This window comes from Antedon bifida, chromosome 1 (genome assembly GCF_963402885.1).
Source record: "Antedon bifida chromosome 1, ecAntBifi1.1, whole genome shotgun sequence".
In the NCBI taxonomy this organism is placed as follows: domain Eukaryota; kingdom Metazoa; phylum Echinodermata; class Crinoidea; order Comatulida; family Antedonidae; genus Antedon; species Antedon bifida.
Genome location: NC_136226.1, coordinates 13584648 through 13606740, shown reverse-complemented (window position 1 = coordinate 13606740; position 22093 = coordinate 13584648). Strand labels below are relative to the sequence as shown.

The following is a 22093-nucleotide window of genomic DNA, read 5'->3' as shown; positions in this document are numbered from 1 at the left end:
ATTAATAATATCAAATAAAATGGTTATAAATCTGGGCTTAATTTGATCATTTGCTATTGACCTCTCTGAAGCCTAGACTTATTAGATTACGCTTTGAATTATTTAAGTTATTGTTCAATGGTCACGGGGCTTTAATGGTTTTTAAATTTTAAACCATAAAAGCACGAAAAACCAATGATTTAATGTTCCTGCTGTTTATATAACACAACAACAATAGTCAAATATATTGTCATGCTTATGTCTGCATTGCAGGGTAAATTAAAGAAACTCGTCATCACATAGAAATAGTAGCGATCTTTTGTTTTCATGACACCCATGCTACTTGACTACGTAGTCATATGGTGAATGTGGACGTGTTCGTGCCCTTTCTTGTTTCGACCGTGATTTCTACGTTTGCTTGTCTACAGTACTAAAGATTAATAATTAATATCAAATAAAATGGTTAGAAATTTGGGCTTAATTTGATCATTTGCTATTGCCCTCTCTGAAGCCTAGACTTATTAGATTACGCCTACCTAGCCTATCTATAGACAAACTATAGGTGTCATGTCTAAGTTATTGTAAGCTAGGCCTAGCCAGACTGAAATTAGTGGGTATTGGCAGCACTGCGGTTTCTCTACAGTTAAAAAGTAGCAGAAGCGGTCAATCAAGGTGTGCAAGCAAGTTGCCGAGTGAGATGGGCTAACGAAGAACCATAAAAATATCGCAACGAGATGAAAAAATACGCGTATAAAAGTATCTATGTACAACAATTACTTTTAATAAATGTTTATGTGATGAATATTGACTAAATATAAAGCCAATTCATAGTGTATTTAACAAATTAATGCCTACACATGTGACTGAAACCTCACCATATTCACTGCACACGAAAAAAGGCCGTTTTACGCATTGAAGCGGATGGATAAAGTAAAAAAGTAGTGAGCAAAATAATATATTGTAAACATTCCATAAAATATATTTACACAAAAAAAACTATTTAACTAAATTGAAAAACAAAAACTATTATGTATTTTTGCTAATACACCTTCCGCGTAAATAAAAATATATTTTATTTTTCTTATTTGGCGTAGTAATTCTGTTGAAAAAAGGTTTATCATAAGATGTTGTTTACTCCACACATACGCAGTCAATAATGGATGGCGCTATGCCTTTTCTCAATTTTGTTGCGTGGAGGTCAGGTATATTTCCTCCATGAGAGTTAATTAAAATGTGTACGACAAAACCGTGTTAAAAATAAAAATACTTCGGGAGTGTTCAAAACATTACTACTTGAAGTATAGGTCTATCTCACTGAATTTAATAGTTTTTTAGGCTAATTCAGTTAATTCTATGCTCAGATATGGTCTGAACTCTGAACTGAACTGAAAGATATGGTCACTCAAAATTATGTTTATTGTCGGACGGGTTAAATATTTTAACATTAATTAAATCCCTTTTTGTGTTTGTCATTTTGTGTATCGTCATTATGATTTATTATTTTTTTTAAAGTTAAAGGATTCAATCCTGTCGCACAGTGGTTTCACCCATTGCCATATGCTTCTACACGGATAATCATTTTAAACACTTTTTTTTAGTTTTTATTTGTCAAAAATTGTATTAAAGTGAAGTCGTTATTTGAAATGTAGGAAATTAATTCCAGTCATGTTGTCCAAAGACTATAGGGACCGGAATCATTATCATTTGATTAGTTCTTTGTTTGAACTATGACCGGACCCACCACCAACATGTGTACCAAATCGATTTTTTTCTTGAACTCAACTGTGTGCTTGCTTGATTAAAAAAAATGGAATTTAATATACAGTACACTTATTTTATGAATAATAAATAATACATATGAGATTCAACAGCTACTAACTAAGTCTATCATGACAGGATACCAATTAATTCTTGTCCAATGGGACAACATATACATTCACAATAGTCTGTGATCGTTTAACTCGGTAAGCAAGATGTCTGCTTCCATTGAGCTGCAAAGGTTAAGAATATATATTGTATTTTTGGCATGATAGAGGCTATACAATCAATATTTTGTTTGAAAAGAGAATCTGACTATTTTTATATACCTATTGAAGTTATTTGTAACTGTAAGTGGAATTTTAATTAGGATCTATGAAGATTTTTCCCTCCTGTGACAAAGACTGAGTGAAAATAATCGTCAGATCACCAACCGGTGTTTTTTTTAAACAAGTAGACAGAAACGTTAGCAAACCAACTAGAAAACAGATACCGTATACAAAGGTACTGAAAGACACCTAGGAATTATTTTGTATATTTACGATTATAATGGAATCGAAAGCAGACTCCAAAAAAGGTCTAAAGTGGGTGGTAAGTTTATGTTCTTATTTATTTTATACTTACGCCCTCTTAAGAATGAGAAGTGTGACCTCATTGGTCAATCAGATTCTTAAATTTAAATAATTATCTATTATACGCGGGAACTTTCTTCACACGTTCAGCATCAGCAGAAGCAGCGAGCGATATTCTCTGGTTTGTTGTCATCCAGCTGAAAAAAACGACGGAAGTTTCCTAATAAGTATAGAACATATCTTTGTTTTGATTTTGATTTGTTTGAAGTTTATGGTTAATTATGGATGCCACAACACCGTTGAGGGTAAGATGAATAAAGAACTTAGTGTAAATAATTGTCTTAAAACTTAGGCCTAGGATACACAGAGGGCCTACTAACTAGCCTAGGCTAGGCCTAGTAGTAACCCCCTACCTAGCTAGCTAGCCTAGAGGTCCTACCTCAGTCTAGAGTAGGTGTTGGCCTAGCTGTATGTGGTAGGATGTGATATGGAACACCCCTCTAGAGTTAACGGTATGGTTATAGTACTTGTTTGATGAAATAAATAGGACTGCAAATTTTGTTTAGGGCCTAGGCCTATTAATAAAATATAGAATAATTCATGGAATTGACAATTTCGATATTGATAATTTTTTTTCAAGTTTAACCCGTCCCTGAATAGAAACAAACTTTATTAAATTAAATCTTGTCGTCATTTTTTTCTAATACATTAAAATTACACACACAGTTGCCCATATTTTACTTCTTCTAATGATATGTATCTTTTTTATAGACTATATTTGATAATGATAGTGGAGATGAGACAAAACCACACCAGAAGAAATCAAATAAGAGGATGTCAGTGGAAAGAATCTACCAAAAGAAGACACAGTTGGAGCATATACTGCTTCGACCAGACTCCTACATTGGATCCACTGAGCCCGTCAAACAGGTATTACAGTAATAATATAATCAGTTTCCATTTCAAGGTAAAAAAATATAATATTGAATATTTGACATGCAATTGGTTTAATCGGTGAGTTTATATCAAAACATAATCATGGAACAACTTGGCCCTAGAAGCAATGAATGTTAACCAATTTAAAAGCCTTTTAGAGAAGTTTTGGAAGCATCATCCACTAAAATTCGCCCCATAATGAATCAGTAATTTTAGGATATACCAGAGCATAACTTTAGATGTCAAATATCAACTTGGTAAATCAAGGTAAATTAAACATGTTTTTCTTCACAGCAAATGTGGGTACATGATGGAGAAGAAGGTCTTGTAAATAGAGAGGTTACATTTGTACCTGGGTTGTATAAAATATTTGATGAAATCCTAGGTAAGGAATGTCCAATATTGCTAATGATTTTTAATTATTAAATAAGTAGTTGTTTCTGTTTTATTATTGATCCAATTTGTTAATTTATCATAAATGTTGATGTGCTGAGGTGACCATGCTAGAATTTCTTCTGAATCAAAACATTTATTTTAAGCCTTCTGTCCAGCTTAAATTTGTAAACTAGTACATGTACAATTTTCTTTCCACTAAACTTAACCTGCTGGTACATCACCCTAAGCTAAGCTACATAAATGATATAATGTATTTTAATTATTATCCTATTTATATTTCAGTGAATGCTGCTGATAATAAACAGAGAGATTCATCTATGGACACTATTAAGATCACTATTGAGCCGTAAGTCTACTTAGTCTATGCTCTTTTTGTCCTCTTTCTTTTTTTGTCCTCTATTACAAACCAACAAATGATCATCTTTTGTTTTATTTTTGACGATGAATGATCAACAGGATTGATGCATTTTGTGAATTGAATTAAGCAGGTGATAGCCAATCATTTTAGCATTTGCTTTTTGCCTCTTTAACTACACACATTCTAGGTCATCTGATGGCTTTGTTTTATGTGCACATTATGTTTTTCACTAAATGGGAATTATGGCACATTGAAATTGAATTTATTTTCATTTTTTCCAGTGAAAATAATACCATCACTATATGGAACAATGGTAAAGGTATCCCAATTGTTGAACACCAAACTGAAAAAGTGTTTGTACCTGAGTTGATTTTTGGTCATTTGTTAACATCAAGTAATTATGATGATGAAGAGCGTAAAGTAACAGGTTAGTAGTTGATCACGGTGGCATTATTGCATACCTTAATGAGTACCAAGATCTTTTTCATGCTTTTTATGTATACGGGACAAGGAGTTTGTAACATGGTGGGTCCAAACCCTAGTCATACAGGGTATTCACCCCTTACTCTTCCCAATGTCTTCTTAACTTGGAACACTACATTCGATTCAAGCAGGATGTGGTACCATTTAATTAGTCGTTCTTCCCGTCCCCTTAATATAAATATATGTTTTGTAGTTAAGTTAGTTAGTTCGGGTATTGATTCTTAAGACTATAACATCAGTCAGAATCACTACATTTTCACATTGTTTTATTATCTTACTTTTGATTGATTAAATATTATATTTTGTACATTGAATAATTTTGTGCCATCGTTATTGTCTTGCCCCTCGACACGACTACCGTTACAAAGTTAAACATCTTATCCAAAAGACATGGTAGGAAGGTAAAGCAACTTGTACTGTCTTCTAACATATCCATTCCTCAACACTTCGATACTGTAACTAAATGGACTTCCACAAAAAATTCACATATTCAAACAAAATACATGAACATGCATAGTACATGGATTATGGTATGTTTTGTGGTGGTGCATAATGAAATAATTTTTACATTTTTTTAGGTGGGCGTAATGGTTATGGTGCAAAGTTATGTAACATATTCAGTAAAAAGTTTAGAGTAGTAACAGCATGCAAAGAATACAAGAAAAAGTTCAGTCAAGTGAGTATTATATCAATTTTGTTTGACAAAAAGGTTTACGAAAGAGTGGGCATGCCGAGGATGTCGTGGTACTAGCCTTGTGTAAAATATTACATAACAATATCCAAGGAGGTAGCTAATAGCACCAAGCTAGTTTATCAGACCTTCTAGATAAATTTACAAACATCGCACAATGCAGCAGCCTAGCACAAAACACACAGCTTTGAAAATCAACCAAGCAGAACTGTCACTGATTGGACGGTACGCCCAAGTTCCACTTGACTGAACATCAAAATCTAGAAGCTTGCTAGCTTTGATGTGCGCGATTTCATCATCATTCATCGCCCCACGGCCGCATACCTGGCGAAATGTACTTTCGTTCATATAGTACATCGTGATGTAGTTGTGTGGCATGAATATTAAAAAGAGGTTTTTATCTTGAAAAAATACCCTCGGCTAAATAAAAAAAAAATTTAATTTATGCAAGGTACAGAAAGAAAATACTGCAAGTTTTCCTACGAAGTAGCTTCGTAGATAGAACGTAGGTTACGTTGTTGGCTTTGTAGGTTCCATTGTTTGGCTTCATAACCTCAATATAAGCAACTTTCAATGAGCTATGTTCTGAACTTAGTAGGGAGTTCGTAACCTTAATAAACAACCCTACGATGTTCTTAGTGAAGTAACAAGGTGTGAAAAGTAATGTGTTAATTTTGACTGTCGGAAGACCAAGTTGTAAATTACTAAGAAATATATAATATTTTTTAATTGTAATCGTTTCCTTCGTGCATGTTTACCTACTCAATGGCGAATATAAATATAAATTTCCCACGATGTAAACGTAGAGACACGATCCAACACAATGAACTTAACATGGAATATATATTTATTTTGCATATATTTTGTTGGTGTCCTAGCCTAGGTGTCGTTGTTTTATAATTCGTACACTTACACTGTCAAAGCATGGAGGTATAACCGGGAGGTATAATTAGTAATTACACCCATGGTAAAAGTAATGTTTTGCTTTATTAAAATCATTCATCTGAACAATGATGATATTATTAATATTAATAATACAAAAAAATGTAAAAAATTACACATATGAAACATCATTAAAATGAGTCTTAGAAAGGTCAATATAGCAAATTTTGTTGGGGGCCATCGGCTCCTGAACCCTGGTGGGGGGCCCTTGGCGGCCCCCTGGCCCCCAGCCAATGTTGCTCGCTCCGCTCGCAAACTTATTAAATGTCCACCCTCAACATTTCTTCTACCACCCTCAACATTTCCTAGCTATATCCCTGATTACTATGTTAAGTACATTGACACTTAATGTCTACAGACATGGACAGACAACATGAGTAAAGCTGGTTCACACAAGATTATACCATATGATGGCAAAGACTTCACAGAGATCACCTTCAAGCCAGATTTACCAAAGTTCCATATGGAATCACTTGATGCAGACACGGTGGCTCTACTTACAAGAAGGGCATACGATATAGCTGGTGCTGCCAAAGGAGTTAAGGTGTTCTTGAATGGAAAGAAATTACCTGTAAGTAGAACATTCTTATAAAAATGTAAATGATTAAAATCACTTATTGTTTCTGGAAACGCCCCTTGAAGGAATAGAATATTCCTGAATATGGACTTTTGATTGTAAGTGGCATTTGTAATAGACTGTACTATTTTTTATTTTAGGTAAATGGTTTCAAGTCTTATGTTGACTTTTACCTCAAGGACAAAGTGGATGAAGAGGGTAACAAGCTGAAAGTAGTACATGAGGTTGTTAATCCAAGATGGGAAGTCTGCATTTGTATGAGTGAAAAGGGATTCCAGCAAGTCAGCTTTGTAAACAGTATTGCTACCACTAAAGTAAGCAATATTTCATAATTGATGATGATGGTGACAGTAGTAATAAGCATGTGATTCCTAATTATTGCTTTTTGCTATTTTTTTAAAGGAAATTATTAAAAACTTGGAAATTTCCTCTAAGATGTTGTCACTCGAACATCAATGCACTTGTTGGCAAGGATTGACTTGACTCTAGCCATCAGTGCAAGCTTGGTGGTCTAGATGTATGAACGCCAGGCTATGGATCTGGAGGTTGTCGAATCCCACCCAAGTATTCTCAATGTACAAATTATGTCAAAATAGGGCAAACACCAAGCATTGACTTATTGTAGCTTAAGACCAGATCTAAGAAGTTCTCATTATAATTGATTTATTTAGTAACTGCTTGTTTCTTTTGTAGGGTGGACGACATACAGATTATATCACTGACCAAATTGTCACAAAATTAATGGAGACCATTAAGAAGAAGAACAAAGGTGGCGTTAATATCAAGCCGTTTCAGGTAGGCACTGCTTCATGATTGTTCTTTTTCTATATTTTGGCTTGTCTGTACACATGTATAAACATTTTATAGATGCTCCTTTGTAAAGCTTTGTTCCGACGCACGATGCAACATAATTACATAAGTGCAACACAAGCGAGTTGACCAATGACAAGCAATGGTTTGAATCATCCATTGCTTGTGATTGGTCGAATCACAATAATTGCGCTTACGTCTTTGATTCGCGTCTCTAGTTGGAACCAAGTGGTACCACCAATCTACAGTTTCCACTACTATACTTAATATTGATTGCAATGAATGAATGTTTTGTTTTTTCTATTAGATCAAAAATCATTTATGGGTGTTCATAAACTGCCTGATAGAAAATCCGTCTTTCGATTCTCAAACCAAAGAGAACATGACACTGCAGGCTAAGAAATTTGGGTCTAAGTGTGAACTTAGTGACAAATTCTTCAAGCTGGTAAGGTTTTATTTTATAAGAATACGCTCATTATGAATACCATTGTTCTGTATAGATTTACCTATCTATCTAGTTTTACCTAGCACCCAAGAAGCCTATACTGTAGCTTCCTTGTCCATCTATTCATTTTAAGTCAATCTTGAATATGAGTTCATATTTAAAAAAAAATATCTATTCCATATTGTTAGAAGAATACCTTGAAACTAATTTATTAAGTTAATACAATCTATATTATTTTATTTTCTTTATTTATTTCTACTTTTAGGCAATGGGATGTGGAGTTGTGGAGAGTGTAATGTCTTGGATGAAATTTAAAGCTCAGGTACGTATTCAATAATGAATTATGCCTATAAATGTTAAAGCATATGTATACTCTTGTGTCTCTCATAAGTCTTGTATAAATTGATTTCTACTTTCTTTATCTTTTGTGTGCCAAATTAGACCTATATACCTTCGGTGCAGCAGCTATACAAAGTGTTGCCAATATAAATACATCAATATAAAATTAATGTATGTTGTAAGCATTAAGTAATACTGTGCTACTGAATTTCTGATTACAGAGTCAACTTGACAAGAAATGCCATACAACAAAACATTCTAAATTGAAGGGTATTCCAAAGCTAGATGATGCCAACAACGCCGGGGGGAAACATTCTCTGGACTGTACACTAATTCTAACAGAGGGAGATTCAGCCAAGTCATTGGCTGTCAGTGGTCTAGGTGTGGTAGGTCGTGATCGCTATGGTGTGTTCCCACTGAGGGGTAAACTTTTGAACGTTCGTGAAGCGTCACATAAACAGGTATATATTTTGTTCAATTGACTTTTGGTTTAAAGATTGTTATACTTGAGCATACTTGACTTATTAAGTTGATGTAATGTAAACTATATTTTATATGCTAAAAAATATTGTTATTATCGTACACTTCAACAAGACATTTCAAGCGACCTTGATATTGGAATGAAACAAGGATTTTTTCGTATTATTTATCTTATCAGACCTTCATTTAAAAGGATCGATCGTGATCGCGCTGGCGCTCCTCCGCGCTCCTAAAAACGATCTGAGAAGAGCAAAAGTACATGAATAGAAAGTTCCCATGACGGAGAATATAAATATAATTTTTCATCGATGAACTTGCTAAACTTCAAATTATAGTAAAAACAAAATTAAAAGATCGAGCTCCTTGAAAATTTATGGGGATCTATTGAGTGCTCTCCTCTTATTTCTTTAAATGAAGGTCTGTTTTATACCAAGAGCATGTTAAATTATTGGTCCTTGTTGTAGATTATGGAGAATGCAGAGATAAACAACATCATAAAGATTCTTGGTCTTCAATACAAAAACAAGTACTCGGAGGAGTCTACCCTTAAGTCACTACGTTACGGCAAAGTGATGATAATGACAGATCAGGATCAAGATGGTTCTCATATCAAGGGACTGCTCATCAACTTCATACAAACTAACTGGCCTCATCTATTGCGGTACAAATTTGTAGAGGAGTTTATTACTCCTATTGTTAAGGTTTGTTTATTCTCTGAAATTGGCTTGGCCACAATGACTGGCTTCTGATTGCATTTTTGAATCAAAACTGATGTGATAGTTGATTGTGTTAAAGATGTATATTGTCCCCCTGAACAAAAAAAGTATTTTGTTGAATATGTCATTTTAATACCAACTAATAAGTATCGACTTTGACCAAAAATTGGATCGAAAAAAATAAATTATTTACCTAAAAAACTGTAATTTAAAGCAAAATTGTCATTTTATAAGTAATATAATCTATTCAAAGTCTGATTTTATTAATCTGTATTTTTCATGTTATGGAGAGACATTGCATCTTTAAGTAATTGTTAATTTATTTTTCAGGTTACCAAGGCGAATGATATAAAATCTTTCTTCTCTCTTCCTGAGTTTGAAAAATGGAAGTCAGAAACAGAAAACTGGAAAACCTACAAGATAAAATACTACAAAGGTTTGCATTTTTGGTTATTTAATTACCTATGAACTTATCAATTTGAACTCTTTTTTTAGGCTAAGCAAGTATACAGTAAATTCTACCCTCACAAGATACCCTTTCTGGTATTCCAGATGTATCTTTTAACGTTTACAACTTGAGACCTTTCAGACCTCAAGAAGAATTTTTTTTTTTGGGGTTTTGAATTGAAGACAGCAGGAAGCAACTCATAAATTGACAAAATTGTGGCATTTGTTTGTGATGTACTATTAGGTTTGGGTACCAGCACAATGAAAGAGGCTAAAGAGTATTTCTCTGATATGTTGAGACATCGTATTCCATTCAGATACGCAGGTCCTGAGGATGATGCTGCTATTGAATTGGTAAGTAGTCCTTATGTGGGAATTATATTACGGAGCTTTCGTTGACCAAACGTCATCTTAGTACATTGTGCACATGCAGATATATTTAAACAGGTATCCTCAATCCTAACTTCAACAAAGGTTTGACCTTGTTTGTTCTTTGTTCATCGAAAATCCAAAGCACCCTATGTACTGAAGAACATAAACTTATCTTCTCATATTTTGCAAACTATCCAAGTACATTTTAAAAAATCGTCACTCCAATCCACCAGAAAAAAGTAATAGGAGGCGATTCACTTTATCTGCTTGTATACACTTCCTGCATCTAAGTTGTGTCATACACTAGCTCAACAACAATTACAGTAGAACCTTCATTTTACGTACGGTACGGGACCGAAAGGCATACGTAAAATCCAGGTTGACCTTAAATTGACCCCCAAATACGTAGATCGTTCGTAGCTAAAAAGGCTGCTGTGTTTGCCCACTTTACTGTGTACAGCGTGCAGGCAGGTGGTCACTAGTTAGACTAATCTAGGCCAGGCTAGCAGGCCTAGCAAGATGTGAGGCCTAACTACAAAAGTACAGTATATACAGGCTGTGTGATGTTTAAATAAAATATCAATGTTCTTGTATTTTCTATCAATTTAAAAACATTTGCTGCTGTAGGGAGAATGCACCTGTGTAGCTTGTCTCACACAGTAGAGTTCCGCACACAGCCATGGCTTTGTGCTTTGTTGTTGTTAAATTGCGCCCACAATAGATAGATAGATAGATAGATAGATAAAATTTTATTCGTCATAAAATAAATAAAATTACATTATGAAAATTGTCTTCTTAGGCAAGAATATAAATATAAAAAGACCATATATAACATTTAAAATACTTATAAAACAATTTACACAAAAATATTTATAAAATACTGCACAATAGTGAATCGGTATTACAAACTTCTCTTAAAACATGAATTAAAAATATGAATAGCATTTGGAGCAAAAGATAGTCTAAAACGTGAATTATTTGATCGTGGTGGTCTAACTCTCCCTGATCTATTTACAATAAATTCATTGTGTAATGAGTGAGAACTGTTTCCCATAATTTTTGTGACTTTGCTCAACGTTTGTTTTTCATAAACACCATCAACATCTTTAACAATTGAACCAATTATTCTAGAAGCTGTTTTGCACACTCTCCTTAGTCTAGTCTTATTCTCTGTTAGATTCGCAAACCATGCTATACATGTTACAACTAAAATAGATTGGATGACCGATTCATAAAACAACTTAAGTGTGACATTACTAACTTTAAAAGTATTAAGTTTTCTTAACCATTAAAGCCTTAGATCCCCTTTTTTAACAATCTCATCAGTATTCTTATCAAATTTTAATTTATCATCTATGAACGTGCCAAGATATTTATATTCATGGACACGTTCAATAACGTTCAATGTAAGAAAATGATGACATCATCAGTCATTTTAAGCGTATGTAAAATCCAGGGAACGTAAAATCAGGGTACGTAAAAGGTTCTACTGTATATCCATAAAGGCTGTATAATTACATTTGAATGCAGTAGTCCAATTTCACTTAAATTTGTAGGCATTCAGCAAAAAGAAAGCAGACGACAGGAAAGAATGGCTAACAGAATGGTTACAGGAACGTAAAAGACGAAGAGAAGACGGACTTGCAGATGTAAGTTTTTACGTATTTATAACTAAATAATGGATATAATTAAGCTGAATCAGTATGTTTTTTATTTTTTGCTAGACATTTTTAACCATTTAAATTTCAGAAGCACTGAATTAATATTGATTTTAAAATGATAACTCTTCTAAAAATGAAACTTTTTTAAGATGTATTTGTACAACAAAGATACAAGACACATCACGTACAATGAATTCATAAACAAAGAACTTGTATTGTTCTCAAATGCTGACAATGAGCGTTCAATTCCAAGCATGGTTGATGGTAGGTAGCCAAGTTCATTTCTAGTATATAATGACTGTATAACTATTAAAGATACTGTTGATAGCACAGGCGTAACTTTGGCTTGTTATTGGATACTAAATGTAGTTGATAATTTTGGAAGAGAATAGTACTTGGAGGGTGAGGAGCATGAGAGAAGATAGCGAAAGAATTTGACTTATACTGTGTCATCATCAAGAAAATCCATAAATAATTCTTTAATAGCTACAGTTTCATTTGTTTAAATTCATAGGTCTAAAGCCTGGCCAGAGAAAAGTGTTGTTTGCAGCAATGAAAAAATATGAGAAGAGAGAGGTGAAAGTGGCACAGATGGCAGGCTCTGTCGCTGAAATATCAGCTTACCATCACGGTGAGGTAAGAGCCAATAATGAATTATTATTATTTGTATGTTATAATTATTGTAAATCATAAATAAACAAATGTATGTGGTAAAAGCAAATTAGGAAATATCAGCTTACCATCACGGTGAGGTAAGAACTAACAATGAATTATTATTTGTATGTTATAATTATTGTAAATCATAAATATACAAATGTATGTGTGGTAGAGAGCAAATTAGGAAATATCAGCTTACCATCACGGTGAGGTAAGAGCTAACAATGAATTATTATTATTTGTATGTTATAATTATTGTAAATCATAAATAAACAAATGTATGTGTGGTAGAGAGCAAATTAGGAAATATCAGCTTACCATCACGGTGAGGTAAGAGCCAGCAATGAATTATTATTATTTGTATGTTATAATTATTGTAAATCATAAATAAATAAACAAATGTATGTGTGGTAGAGAGCAAATTGGGAAATATCAGCTTACCATCACGGTGAGGTAGGAGCCAACAATGAATTATTATTATTTGTATGTTATAATTATTGTAAATCATAAATAAATAAACAAATGTATGTGTGGTAGAGAGCAAATTAGGAAATATCAGCTTACCATCACGGTGAGGTAAGAGCCAATAATGAATTATTATTATTATTTGTATGTTATAATTATTGTAAATCATAAATAAACAAATGTATGTGGTAAGAGCAAATTAGTAAATTCATGTTAATGGATTAAACAATGGTTAATGGTATTCATAGAAAAATCCATGCTGTACATAGATATGAATGTGTGACCTCTTGCTTCCAGTTTGATGAAGTCATATACTGAACAATATATAACATAATATTTCATCATTATTCTATACAGACTTCCTTAATGAGCACTATCATTAACATGGCCCAGAATTATGTAGGAAGCAACAACCTCAATCTACTGCTTCCAATTGGTCAGTTTGGTACAAGACTGCATGGCGGTAAGGATGCAGCCAGTCCTAGGTATATCTTCACACAACTAAGGTAAGAATACTGTTTACGGTTAGGTGGGGGGGGGGGGAAATCAGCACTGTGGACATGTTACAAGAGTTGTTAAAACAATATAGATTATCTGATAAAACCTCATATTCCCCTGACTGTTCAGGTGTTTCTTGATAACTACAAAATCTTTAGTGTCCAATAAAATGATGAGTAATTTTATAATATTTAATTTAATTGAATAGTTATATTAAAATATAATTTTTCATTCAGCATTTGGCTCCTATGTTTTGAATAAAAAATACAAAAATAAGTAATGGATGCATATATGTAAAGTGAAGATCATTGTTTTATTTACTTAAATATAGTCCTATTTCAATTTATGCTGTATTAAGTTTTATTTATTATTATTATTATTTATCTGCCTTAGTACTGTGTCCAGACATTTATTCAACATAGATGATGATGCACTACTAAAGCATCAGTTTGACGACAACCAGAAAATAGAACCAGAATGGTATTGCCCAATCATTCCAATGGTACTTGTAAACGGCACAGACGGTATTGGTACCGGTTGGAGTACCAAAGTTCCAAACTATGACATCCGAGAAATAGTTGCAAATTTGTCAAAGATGATTGATGGTGAGGAGCCTCTACCAATGGTAAGCATTTAACAACAGTGATCAATATGCCAAAGGATAATGCTAACTTTAGGATTTGAACCCTCGACCATAGAAGTTACATGCATGGTACTTTAGTGCCACTGAGTGTTTTTCATTATCTTTTCATTTGTTTATTTTTAATAGTTGCCATCGTACAAAGGTTTTAAAGGCACCATCGAGGAGATTGAAACGGGCAAGTATGTAATAATGGGAGAAATATCAATCATTGACAATAACACCATAGAGATTATTGAACTACCAGTCAGAACATGGACCCAGACGTACAAGGAGAATGTGCTGGAGCCCATGTTGTATGGCACTGACAAACAGCCTTCTGTTATACAGTGAGTAACTAACTATTTTTTGTGTGATTTTAGGCCAATAAAAATTGTTGAATAGCATGTTTTTACAATATACAACAAAACACCCATTATTGTTTCAAATTGTTAGGGAGCTATCAATTTGCAATGGCTGATAACCAACCTAGGTCAGGTCAATTCATATATCGTCGATCATCACCTGGACCTAGAAACCATCAAACATGTGTTGGTGTAGACAGTGAGGAAACGCGTACCAATATTCCTGCATGCTTATACAGTAAAGAAAGCTCCCTAACACTAGCCCTTGTGTCTTGTAAAAACCTGAAAATCACTATTTGCCATCATTATATACTATTAGAGATTACAAGGAATATCACACAGACACGACTGTCAGGTTTGTAGTAAAGTTAGCAGAGGCTAAGCTGGCAGAGTTGGAGCATACTGGACTTCACAAGGCTTTCAAATTACAAACTAATTTATCAGTTCAAAATATGGTGAGTATTTATATTTGAAAAATATGTACCAAATTTTAGCAAATAAATACCATGTTGTTCCCACACTGTTATTTGTTATTTGTTTTAGACATACATTATTTAGGTATAGTCTACAAACTGTTTTCTATTCCATGCCCAAGTGTAATGGTATAATAACATTCTATAGTTATTTCAGTAGTTGGGATGTTGTGTGAAATATAAACCAAAGCTAAAGCTCTGTCTACACTATCAAAAATGTGTGATGTGCCCATATATAGACACGATGACATCATGTCACTACTATATTTGGGCACTAATTTTATAGTGTAGACAGAGCTTTACATTGTGTCTTAAACTAGGTTCTATTTGATGAGTTTGGCTGTATCAGACGTTATGAAAGTGTCATAGATATCCTGCGAGATTTCTACGATCTCCGTTTACGTTACTACCACAAGCGTAAGGTACATATGGAGAAGTTATTGGAAGCGGAAAGCAACAGACTGAACAACCAGGCTAGGTTCATCTTAGAGAAAATTGAAGGGAAACTTGTTGTCGGTATGTTTGTGTTATTGTTGCAAGGGTCATTGAACATGCATGTGGCTCTTTAGGAAGTAGGTCATTGTAGTTAGATAAAGGCTACTCTTTTAGGCACTGGAATAAAAAGCGTGGTTCCATCTCCAAAGCTAATTTTCCACTAGGTGAATTTTTTTGAACAAATCAAAAGCGCCAGCTTATACGCATGTATATTTATGTTTACATCTTCCAAATCCCTCTCTGCAATGATTTGATTTGATTAAAGTTTATGATTTAACAGCTTAGCAAGATTATTGATTACTATTTTGTGTATATTTTTTTACAATAGAAAACAAGACAAAGAAAGACATGATAAGCTTACTTCTCCGCAATGGGTATGAAAGTGACCCTGTCAAAGCCCTCCGAGAACTGTTGGCCAGTGTTGATACTGACACAGAGGAAGAAGTAGACGACGCAGAGAGCACCGTGTCATCAGCAAGTTCAGGATCTGGCCCTGATTATAATTATTTACTTGGTATGGCAATGTGGAGCTTGACTAAGGAGAAGAAAGACGAGTTACTTAAGAATCGTGATGGCAAAGCACAAGAACTTGCAACCCTCAGGAGGAAATCCCCCAAAATACTCTGGAAAGAGGACATCAAAAGTTTCCTAGAAGAATTGGAGGTATAATTCTTTTCTTCTTTATTGAAAATGTTTTTTATTATAAGATTATTAGTTTTGCTTTACATTTAATTCATTTATCTTGTTCAATAACTGAAAAATATTATTGTTGTAAATTTTATTTTAAGGAGGTTATGTTTTAAATTTCCCTAAAAGAGAAAACAAATCATTATTATAATTACGAACACATTGACATGGTAGACTGGAGTTACATACCTTTGACAGGTTTGTGCATGAATTGTGTAAAATAGATCTTTTGATGTTCTTGTAATTGCTGAATGTTACACTATTGTTTGTCATTTCTCCTAGGCACAACACTTGATTTGTATTCTTTAACTTTATACATAAAAAACTTCATTTTGCTCTCTGAAATAGGTTGTTGAACAGAAAGAAAGAGATGATTTAATTGCAGGAGACAAAATTGCGGAAAAAGCTGCCACAAAAGCCAAAAATAAACTTGGAGGTGGCAAGCTAAAGAAACGCGTAGTACTTGCTGAAACTAGGCCATCTCCTATGGGACGTCGTGTTCTACCTAGAATCGATGAAGCTTTGAGGGCCAAAGTTTCCAGGAAAAGGGTGAGTTGTAGTAGCCTTGTAGCTCCATAATTATGTCATGGACATTTTAATTATTTTAGTACTTTTGTATTTAAATAAATCTCATAACTATTTGGTTACCAATGCATTTATTGTGCAATTACTATTGTAGCCAATGAACAAAAGGTGAAGAGACTTTAAATTCAATGGATATGCCTATATAAAGAGATACCCTAGTAAATAGGTGTCATAATGGCCATTAATGAATATTCATAGGTTATTGTCTAGTATTAATGTACAATGGATATTCTAAACAACGCAAAGCAGCAGCTAGAGGTATTTAGTGATCATGTCTTGTATTCTTGTCATGTCACGGCTGCCAACTACAGCGTATGTCCACAACAGTGACTGTGAGCTAGTCCATCTTAACTTACTCGAAAGATGTACTTAGGTTCTTTTAAGTGCACACAGGCATTTTGTGTACACTGGGCCTACAGTTTATAGTCCTTATCTGAGAAGACTCATTCTACTACCAAAATCATGAAGCAAGTGAGCCTCAAATCCTTGTCATAAGGCTATGGATTACAGTTCCTCTATCTTCTACTGCTCAACCACTCACTCATACTTAGTTGATTTCATATTTCTTTAATAGAAACCAAAAGAAGACAACATCAAGAAAGAACTGTTTATAAAGGATGAACCAAACGAAGAAACAGCCGTGTTGTCACTAGCTGAACGACTGGCTGCTAAAGACAAGTCCAAAGCATCTAATGGTACAAACTTACAACTTTTCTACAACCCACCACTCAGAGAATTTTCCACCCTAGCATCTATTCCAAAATATTATAAAACAAATGCAATGCAGAATTATAATTTTAGATTATTACCATTTTCAAAACTGACCACAGATAAATTCCTAAATAAAAATTATAGCACTACATTTGCAAATGGTCGTCAAGCCAGTAGTTGGTTGGTAAATTCACTACGGAATGGCTTAGAACTTAACCCTAATTTTTTCCGAACGTTATGGAAACATTTAAGAATAATCATAAGGTGATAAAACCTTCCATTATTCATTTTTTTCATAGTAATGATAAATATTAAATGTAATTTATGAATAAATGATATATAAGAAAATAGTCTGCTGCATTTGTTTTATTTTGGTTCTATTTTGATAAATACATGAGAGGAATATAATGTATAAAATTTAATCAATGAGGCTTTTAACATTAACTACATAATTACATTAATTAATTTTCTTTTCATTATGAAATTGAGACTTTGAATTGAGATTTGCATTGTTGTGCGATAGCATTAGTTCCTATGCTTTTTTTGGTCAGCTTGCTACAAAACATGATTCAGTAACATTTTTAACCATCTTTTAGTAGGTGACAAGATGAAACAAAGCAAGTTAGGATTTCAACCAACAAAAAAACCAAGATTGGACAATTGGTCAGATGATGATGATGACGATTTTAATGATAAGAAATCGGATAAGAAGTCTGATAGTGCTTCTGATAAGAAGTCTGATAGTGCTTCTGATAAGAAGTCTGATAGTGCTTCTGATAAGAAGTCTGATAGTGCTTCTGATAAGATTGATGCGTTTGATGAGATGATGAAAGCAGAAAAGAAAAAAGGTATAATGAGGATATAATAGTACTGGATGTTTTGGAAGTTACCTATAATGTTGTCAATGTTTACCCTTTGTATGAGTGAGAACAATCTGTAATGAATTTCCGAAATGACCTATAAATCTGAATCTGGAAATTTTCTTAGTTGCCAAATGTTATGGGTATTTAAAAGCCAATTACAGCATTTTAGATAATGTGTACAGTAACCACCTGGTACCAGGAATCTTAAAATATAATAAACAGTTTATTCGTCTTGAGATGTATGTTGCCTAAATAAATGAAACTATACTAGAACTATGAACAATTAAACATTTACCTACTTTATGTTTGTTCAGCAACTGGAAAGTCATCAAGCACAGCGGAGACAAGCAAGCCTAAGAAGAAGGCTGCCCCTAAGAAGGCAGCAGCTCCCAAAAAAGCATCTAGCAATTCAGGTAGATATTGTTTTCACAAACAAGCATAATATACGCTTCAGTTCAAACACTTTATTGTCCAATCTGTTGTAATTTATTTCAAACATTAAGAATTGAAAACATAGTGACGGACCTTGATCTACCTTGACTGTTCAACTACGAACCTGTTGAAGTAAAGGTGATGGTTTTTCAATGTCGTTTAATCCTGCTTACTAGTTTTCTCATTTTTTCAAGAAATTGCATTCATTTATAAGCTTTGATAAGCTATTAGTCTAGTAGTAAAAATACTAGACTATATACCTTATTACCATTTGTCAATTATTTTGTTGTCATTGTGTAATAATGAAGTCTACTAACAACTGTTCTATTTAATAGATGATGCCAAACCGGTTAAGAAGCAAAAGAAGCCAATATTACTTGATTCTGATTCTGATGAGGAAGTAACAAAGAAGCCGGTCAAGAAACCAGCAGCAAAGAAAGCTTCCAAGGTAAATGCAGAAATGATTGAGAAGCTACAGGTTACCAAAATCCTACTCATGGCTAACAGTTGAGCTAGTGATTGGCAGTTAAGGCAGTGGAACTGTAATTACGTAGCCATAACATTGCTCACTCGCTCTATGGTTCTGGTTGTAGAACAATTGTTCTCGGATAAGGACTATAAACCATAGGGCCAGTGTATACACATCTAGCTCATGTGCACACACTGTCACACACAGCCACTGATCATGACTAAGCCCTCTAGGAGATCAGTCTTTGACTGAAGAGGTCACCCAGTATAAAGAAAAATAATATAATAATAATAACAGTAAATGAGAGAATTATTTATTGTGGAGAGTTCTTCAAATAAGCTCTCATCTCAGTTAATCTACTCAATAACCCCTTAAATTACTCCTAGAAATACATTTTATATTCCTTAAAATGATTATGATTAAATTCATATTTTCAACATTTAGTAGACAACAATAATTCTATGTTATGTAATTAAAAATTGGACGTTTTTCCTAACAGCCCAAGAAAAAGAAGATGCAGTGGTCATCAGGTGAGAGCGACTTATCATTTAATGAGGATGATGGTGAGCTTAGCAGTCCTGTCGTTCCAGCACGTGCTGGTGGAAGAGCACGTACCACTGTCAAGTACACTTATGATGATGATGAGGAGGAGGAAGAGAAGCCGGAGGTCATAGATGAAGACAGTGATTTTTAAGGAAAGTATATTTATATATAATATACCAGTTGAGCTGGTTCAACATTAAATATTATGTTAGTAGTGCCAGTATTTTGGTTTCTGGTTTAATATAAAACTGTAAACAAATTGTAATTTATTGTGCTTTTAAAATAGAGTTAAGTGAAACAATTCTATTTCAACTCCTAACAATATATATGTATTTTTAGTGTTTAAAAGTTAATATTTGTATGTTTTTTGTTAAAATAAAAGTGTAGAATAGTGAAAATTTAGTTCTTGATTTAGGGCACTTTACCTGTTGTTACCCTGCTGTTTAAGTAAGGGCACTTTACCTAGCTGTTTAAGTCAGGGCATACTACTGTATAACATGTCACTTAAGTAAGGGCACTTTACCCTGCTGCTTAAGTTGAGGCATACTATAACTTGTTAAGTAAGGGCAAAGGGCACTGTCCCTTTCTACCTAATTGACACTGTAAACACTTAATAATTTTATTTTTTTCATGTACTAGTATGAACAAGTAATTTTCCTTTGGGCCAAAACAGAACCACTGAATAAACTTTGTACACAAATTCAGTTTAGATTGGTTTTAACTTAAGTTACTTTCTGGTTGAAATCAACTAGGGAATGTAATGATAATAATATTAGCCAACCTGTTTTCTTTCCATGAATGATCTCATTAAGGAATCTATATATTTAATTGTGTATAATTTAATTTAATGTCACATACTTTCTGTACTAAAACAGTGTAGTTTTTCATGTAAATAGTCCACTTTTTTAGTGTGATGATGAACCCTTTTATGCGATGATCACTTGCTTGTTTTAAATTCTGTACTTTCAAATGCGTTTTTTTGTTAATAGAAAATGAAGTAAAAATGCAGTAGTTGAAGTTTGAGTATCAAAATTTGTTATGCACTTCTTCCTAAAAAAAATATTTTAAAATTTTGTAATACATATAGTGCAGCAAAAACATAACTTGTATCCGTAAATTGTTTAGTTTTCTTAAATATTTAAAATGATAACAGATTTTTAGAAATAAAAAAGAAAAAAAAAACCCTGGCAGTAGTGTATTTAAATGGATCCAGCAAGTGTAATATTTTAAATTGCTTAAGTTAAATGTTATTCAGAGTGTAACTACATACATTTTTAACACTTGAAGCATGTGGGAGTTTTTAACCATGACCAAATGTAATCTAATGACAGCATTTAGGATACAGTGTAATTTCTGTAAGCTTTAATAATAAATTGTGGTATAATAATCACATTTTCTGCGTGGAATCCTGTAAATATAATTTCAAATGTTTTGAAGATAATAGTCTATTGTGTTTTTTTTACTGTTGTAATTTTGTTATAAATATTAGGTTATGTTAACTAACAATGCTATCTTGTATGTAATAAACTTTTTTACCACATCTTACACTAACAGAATGCTATATATTAAATTCCAATTAAATTTTATCAAAATTAAGAGTGCTAAATGTATTTAAGGTATAAAAAAAGTATACCTCTGGAATAGAATTTTGATTGTGTTCTACTTTAACTTCACTAATTTTAAAAGAAACGCTTGTCTGGTGGTCGTTTGTAGATGTCATGAGAATTGAATACACAGATCTACTGTAGACTTTCTGCCATTGTGGACTGTGATGGCATTGAAAAAATGTCTAGCGCCCTCTATATTTGGTAAAAGTTTCTAAAGCCATATTAACGCAGATGCCTAAATACACTAGTATGTATATGTATAAATAATAACACACCCGCCCCTATGCACTAGTGAAAAGAATTATTCAACCTGTTGCTCCGCCTGCCATGTTCAGAAACTGGTGCAATAATATTAGTTTGATTAGGCTTACAAACATTGAAACCAACTAATAGTAATTTACCCACACTGGGAGCGCGGAGAAAGTGGGCTTAATTCCTAACAGAGGGAGTGAGAGCAGTCAACATACAATATATAGTGGAGTTCCTATCAGGGGGAGTGAGAAGAGAACTGCCAGCAGACGTAAAGTCAAAACGTCGTCCAATCGTATTGTGCCTGAATATTCAGAGTACGCGGCAACAGTGATTGCTAAATAAGCCAATCAACAGCCAATGCGTCATTCCCTCAGCCAATCAAAGTAATAATTAGGTCCATCGTCTAATTT

General features: G+C 33.4%; 3 protein-coding genes across 7 annotated transcripts in view; 2 read left to right on the top strand and 1 right to left on the bottom strand.

Moving 5' to 3' along the window:
• The window catches only part of LOC144843042 (small ribosomal subunit protein eS26), a 136090-nt gene that overhangs the window by 1341 nt on the left and 112656 nt on the right, over positions 1 to 22093 (bottom strand). The window contains exon 1 of one of the 3 annotated variants that reach the window (XM_078699699.1): positions 855 to 960. The exons of the other annotated variants lie outside the window; for them this stretch is intronic. Coding sequence (XP_078555825.1) covers positions 855 to 857 — 3 coding nt within the window. The 5' untranslated portion in view covers positions 858 to 960. Of the gene's footprint in view, positions 1 to 854; positions 961 to 22093 lie in introns of those variants that run through there. 3 annotated transcript variants of the gene reach the window in all.
• LOC144843035 (ubiquitin-conjugating enzyme E2 G2) overlaps positions 1 to 22093 on the top strand; it is a 58477-nt gene that overhangs the window by 31469 nt on the left and 4915 nt on the right. The gene's annotated exons all lie outside the window — the stretch shown is intronic.
• On the top strand, positions 2247 to 21265 carry LOC144842894 (DNA topoisomerase 2-alpha-like). 3 transcript variants are annotated; one of them, XM_078699495.1, is made up of 30 exons: positions 2247 to 2328; positions 3081 to 3239; positions 3540 to 3630; positions 3924 to 3987; positions 4281 to 4426; positions 5061 to 5158; positions 6474 to 6686; positions 6833 to 7006; positions 7386 to 7487; positions 7810 to 7947; positions 8213 to 8269; positions 8508 to 8747; positions 9231 to 9467; positions 9813 to 9918; positions 10174 to 10283; positions 11858 to 11950; positions 12112 to 12226; positions 12477 to 12598; positions 13442 to 13590; positions 13976 to 14207; positions 14352 to 14551; positions 14886 to 15021; positions 15360 to 15555; positions 15863 to 16197; positions 16570 to 16770; positions 17381 to 17501; positions 18117 to 18365; positions 18695 to 18793; positions 19148 to 19260; positions 19781 to 21265. In XM_078699495.1, exons 1-30 carry the CDS (start codon positions 2287 to 2289, stop codon positions 19973 to 19975), a joined length of 4533 nt encoding a protein of 1510 aa, XP_078555621.1. In that variant the 5' UTR covers positions 2247 to 2286; the 3' UTR covers positions 19976 to 21265. The 3 variants fall into 3 exon arrangements, with proteins under 3 accessions (XP_078555621.1, XP_078555612.1, XP_078555629.1); XM_078699486.1 differs by having other exon boundaries at positions 18114 to 18365; XM_078699503.1 differs by lacking the exon at positions 2247 to 2328 and adding an exon at positions 2480 to 2614 and having other exon boundaries at positions 18114 to 18365.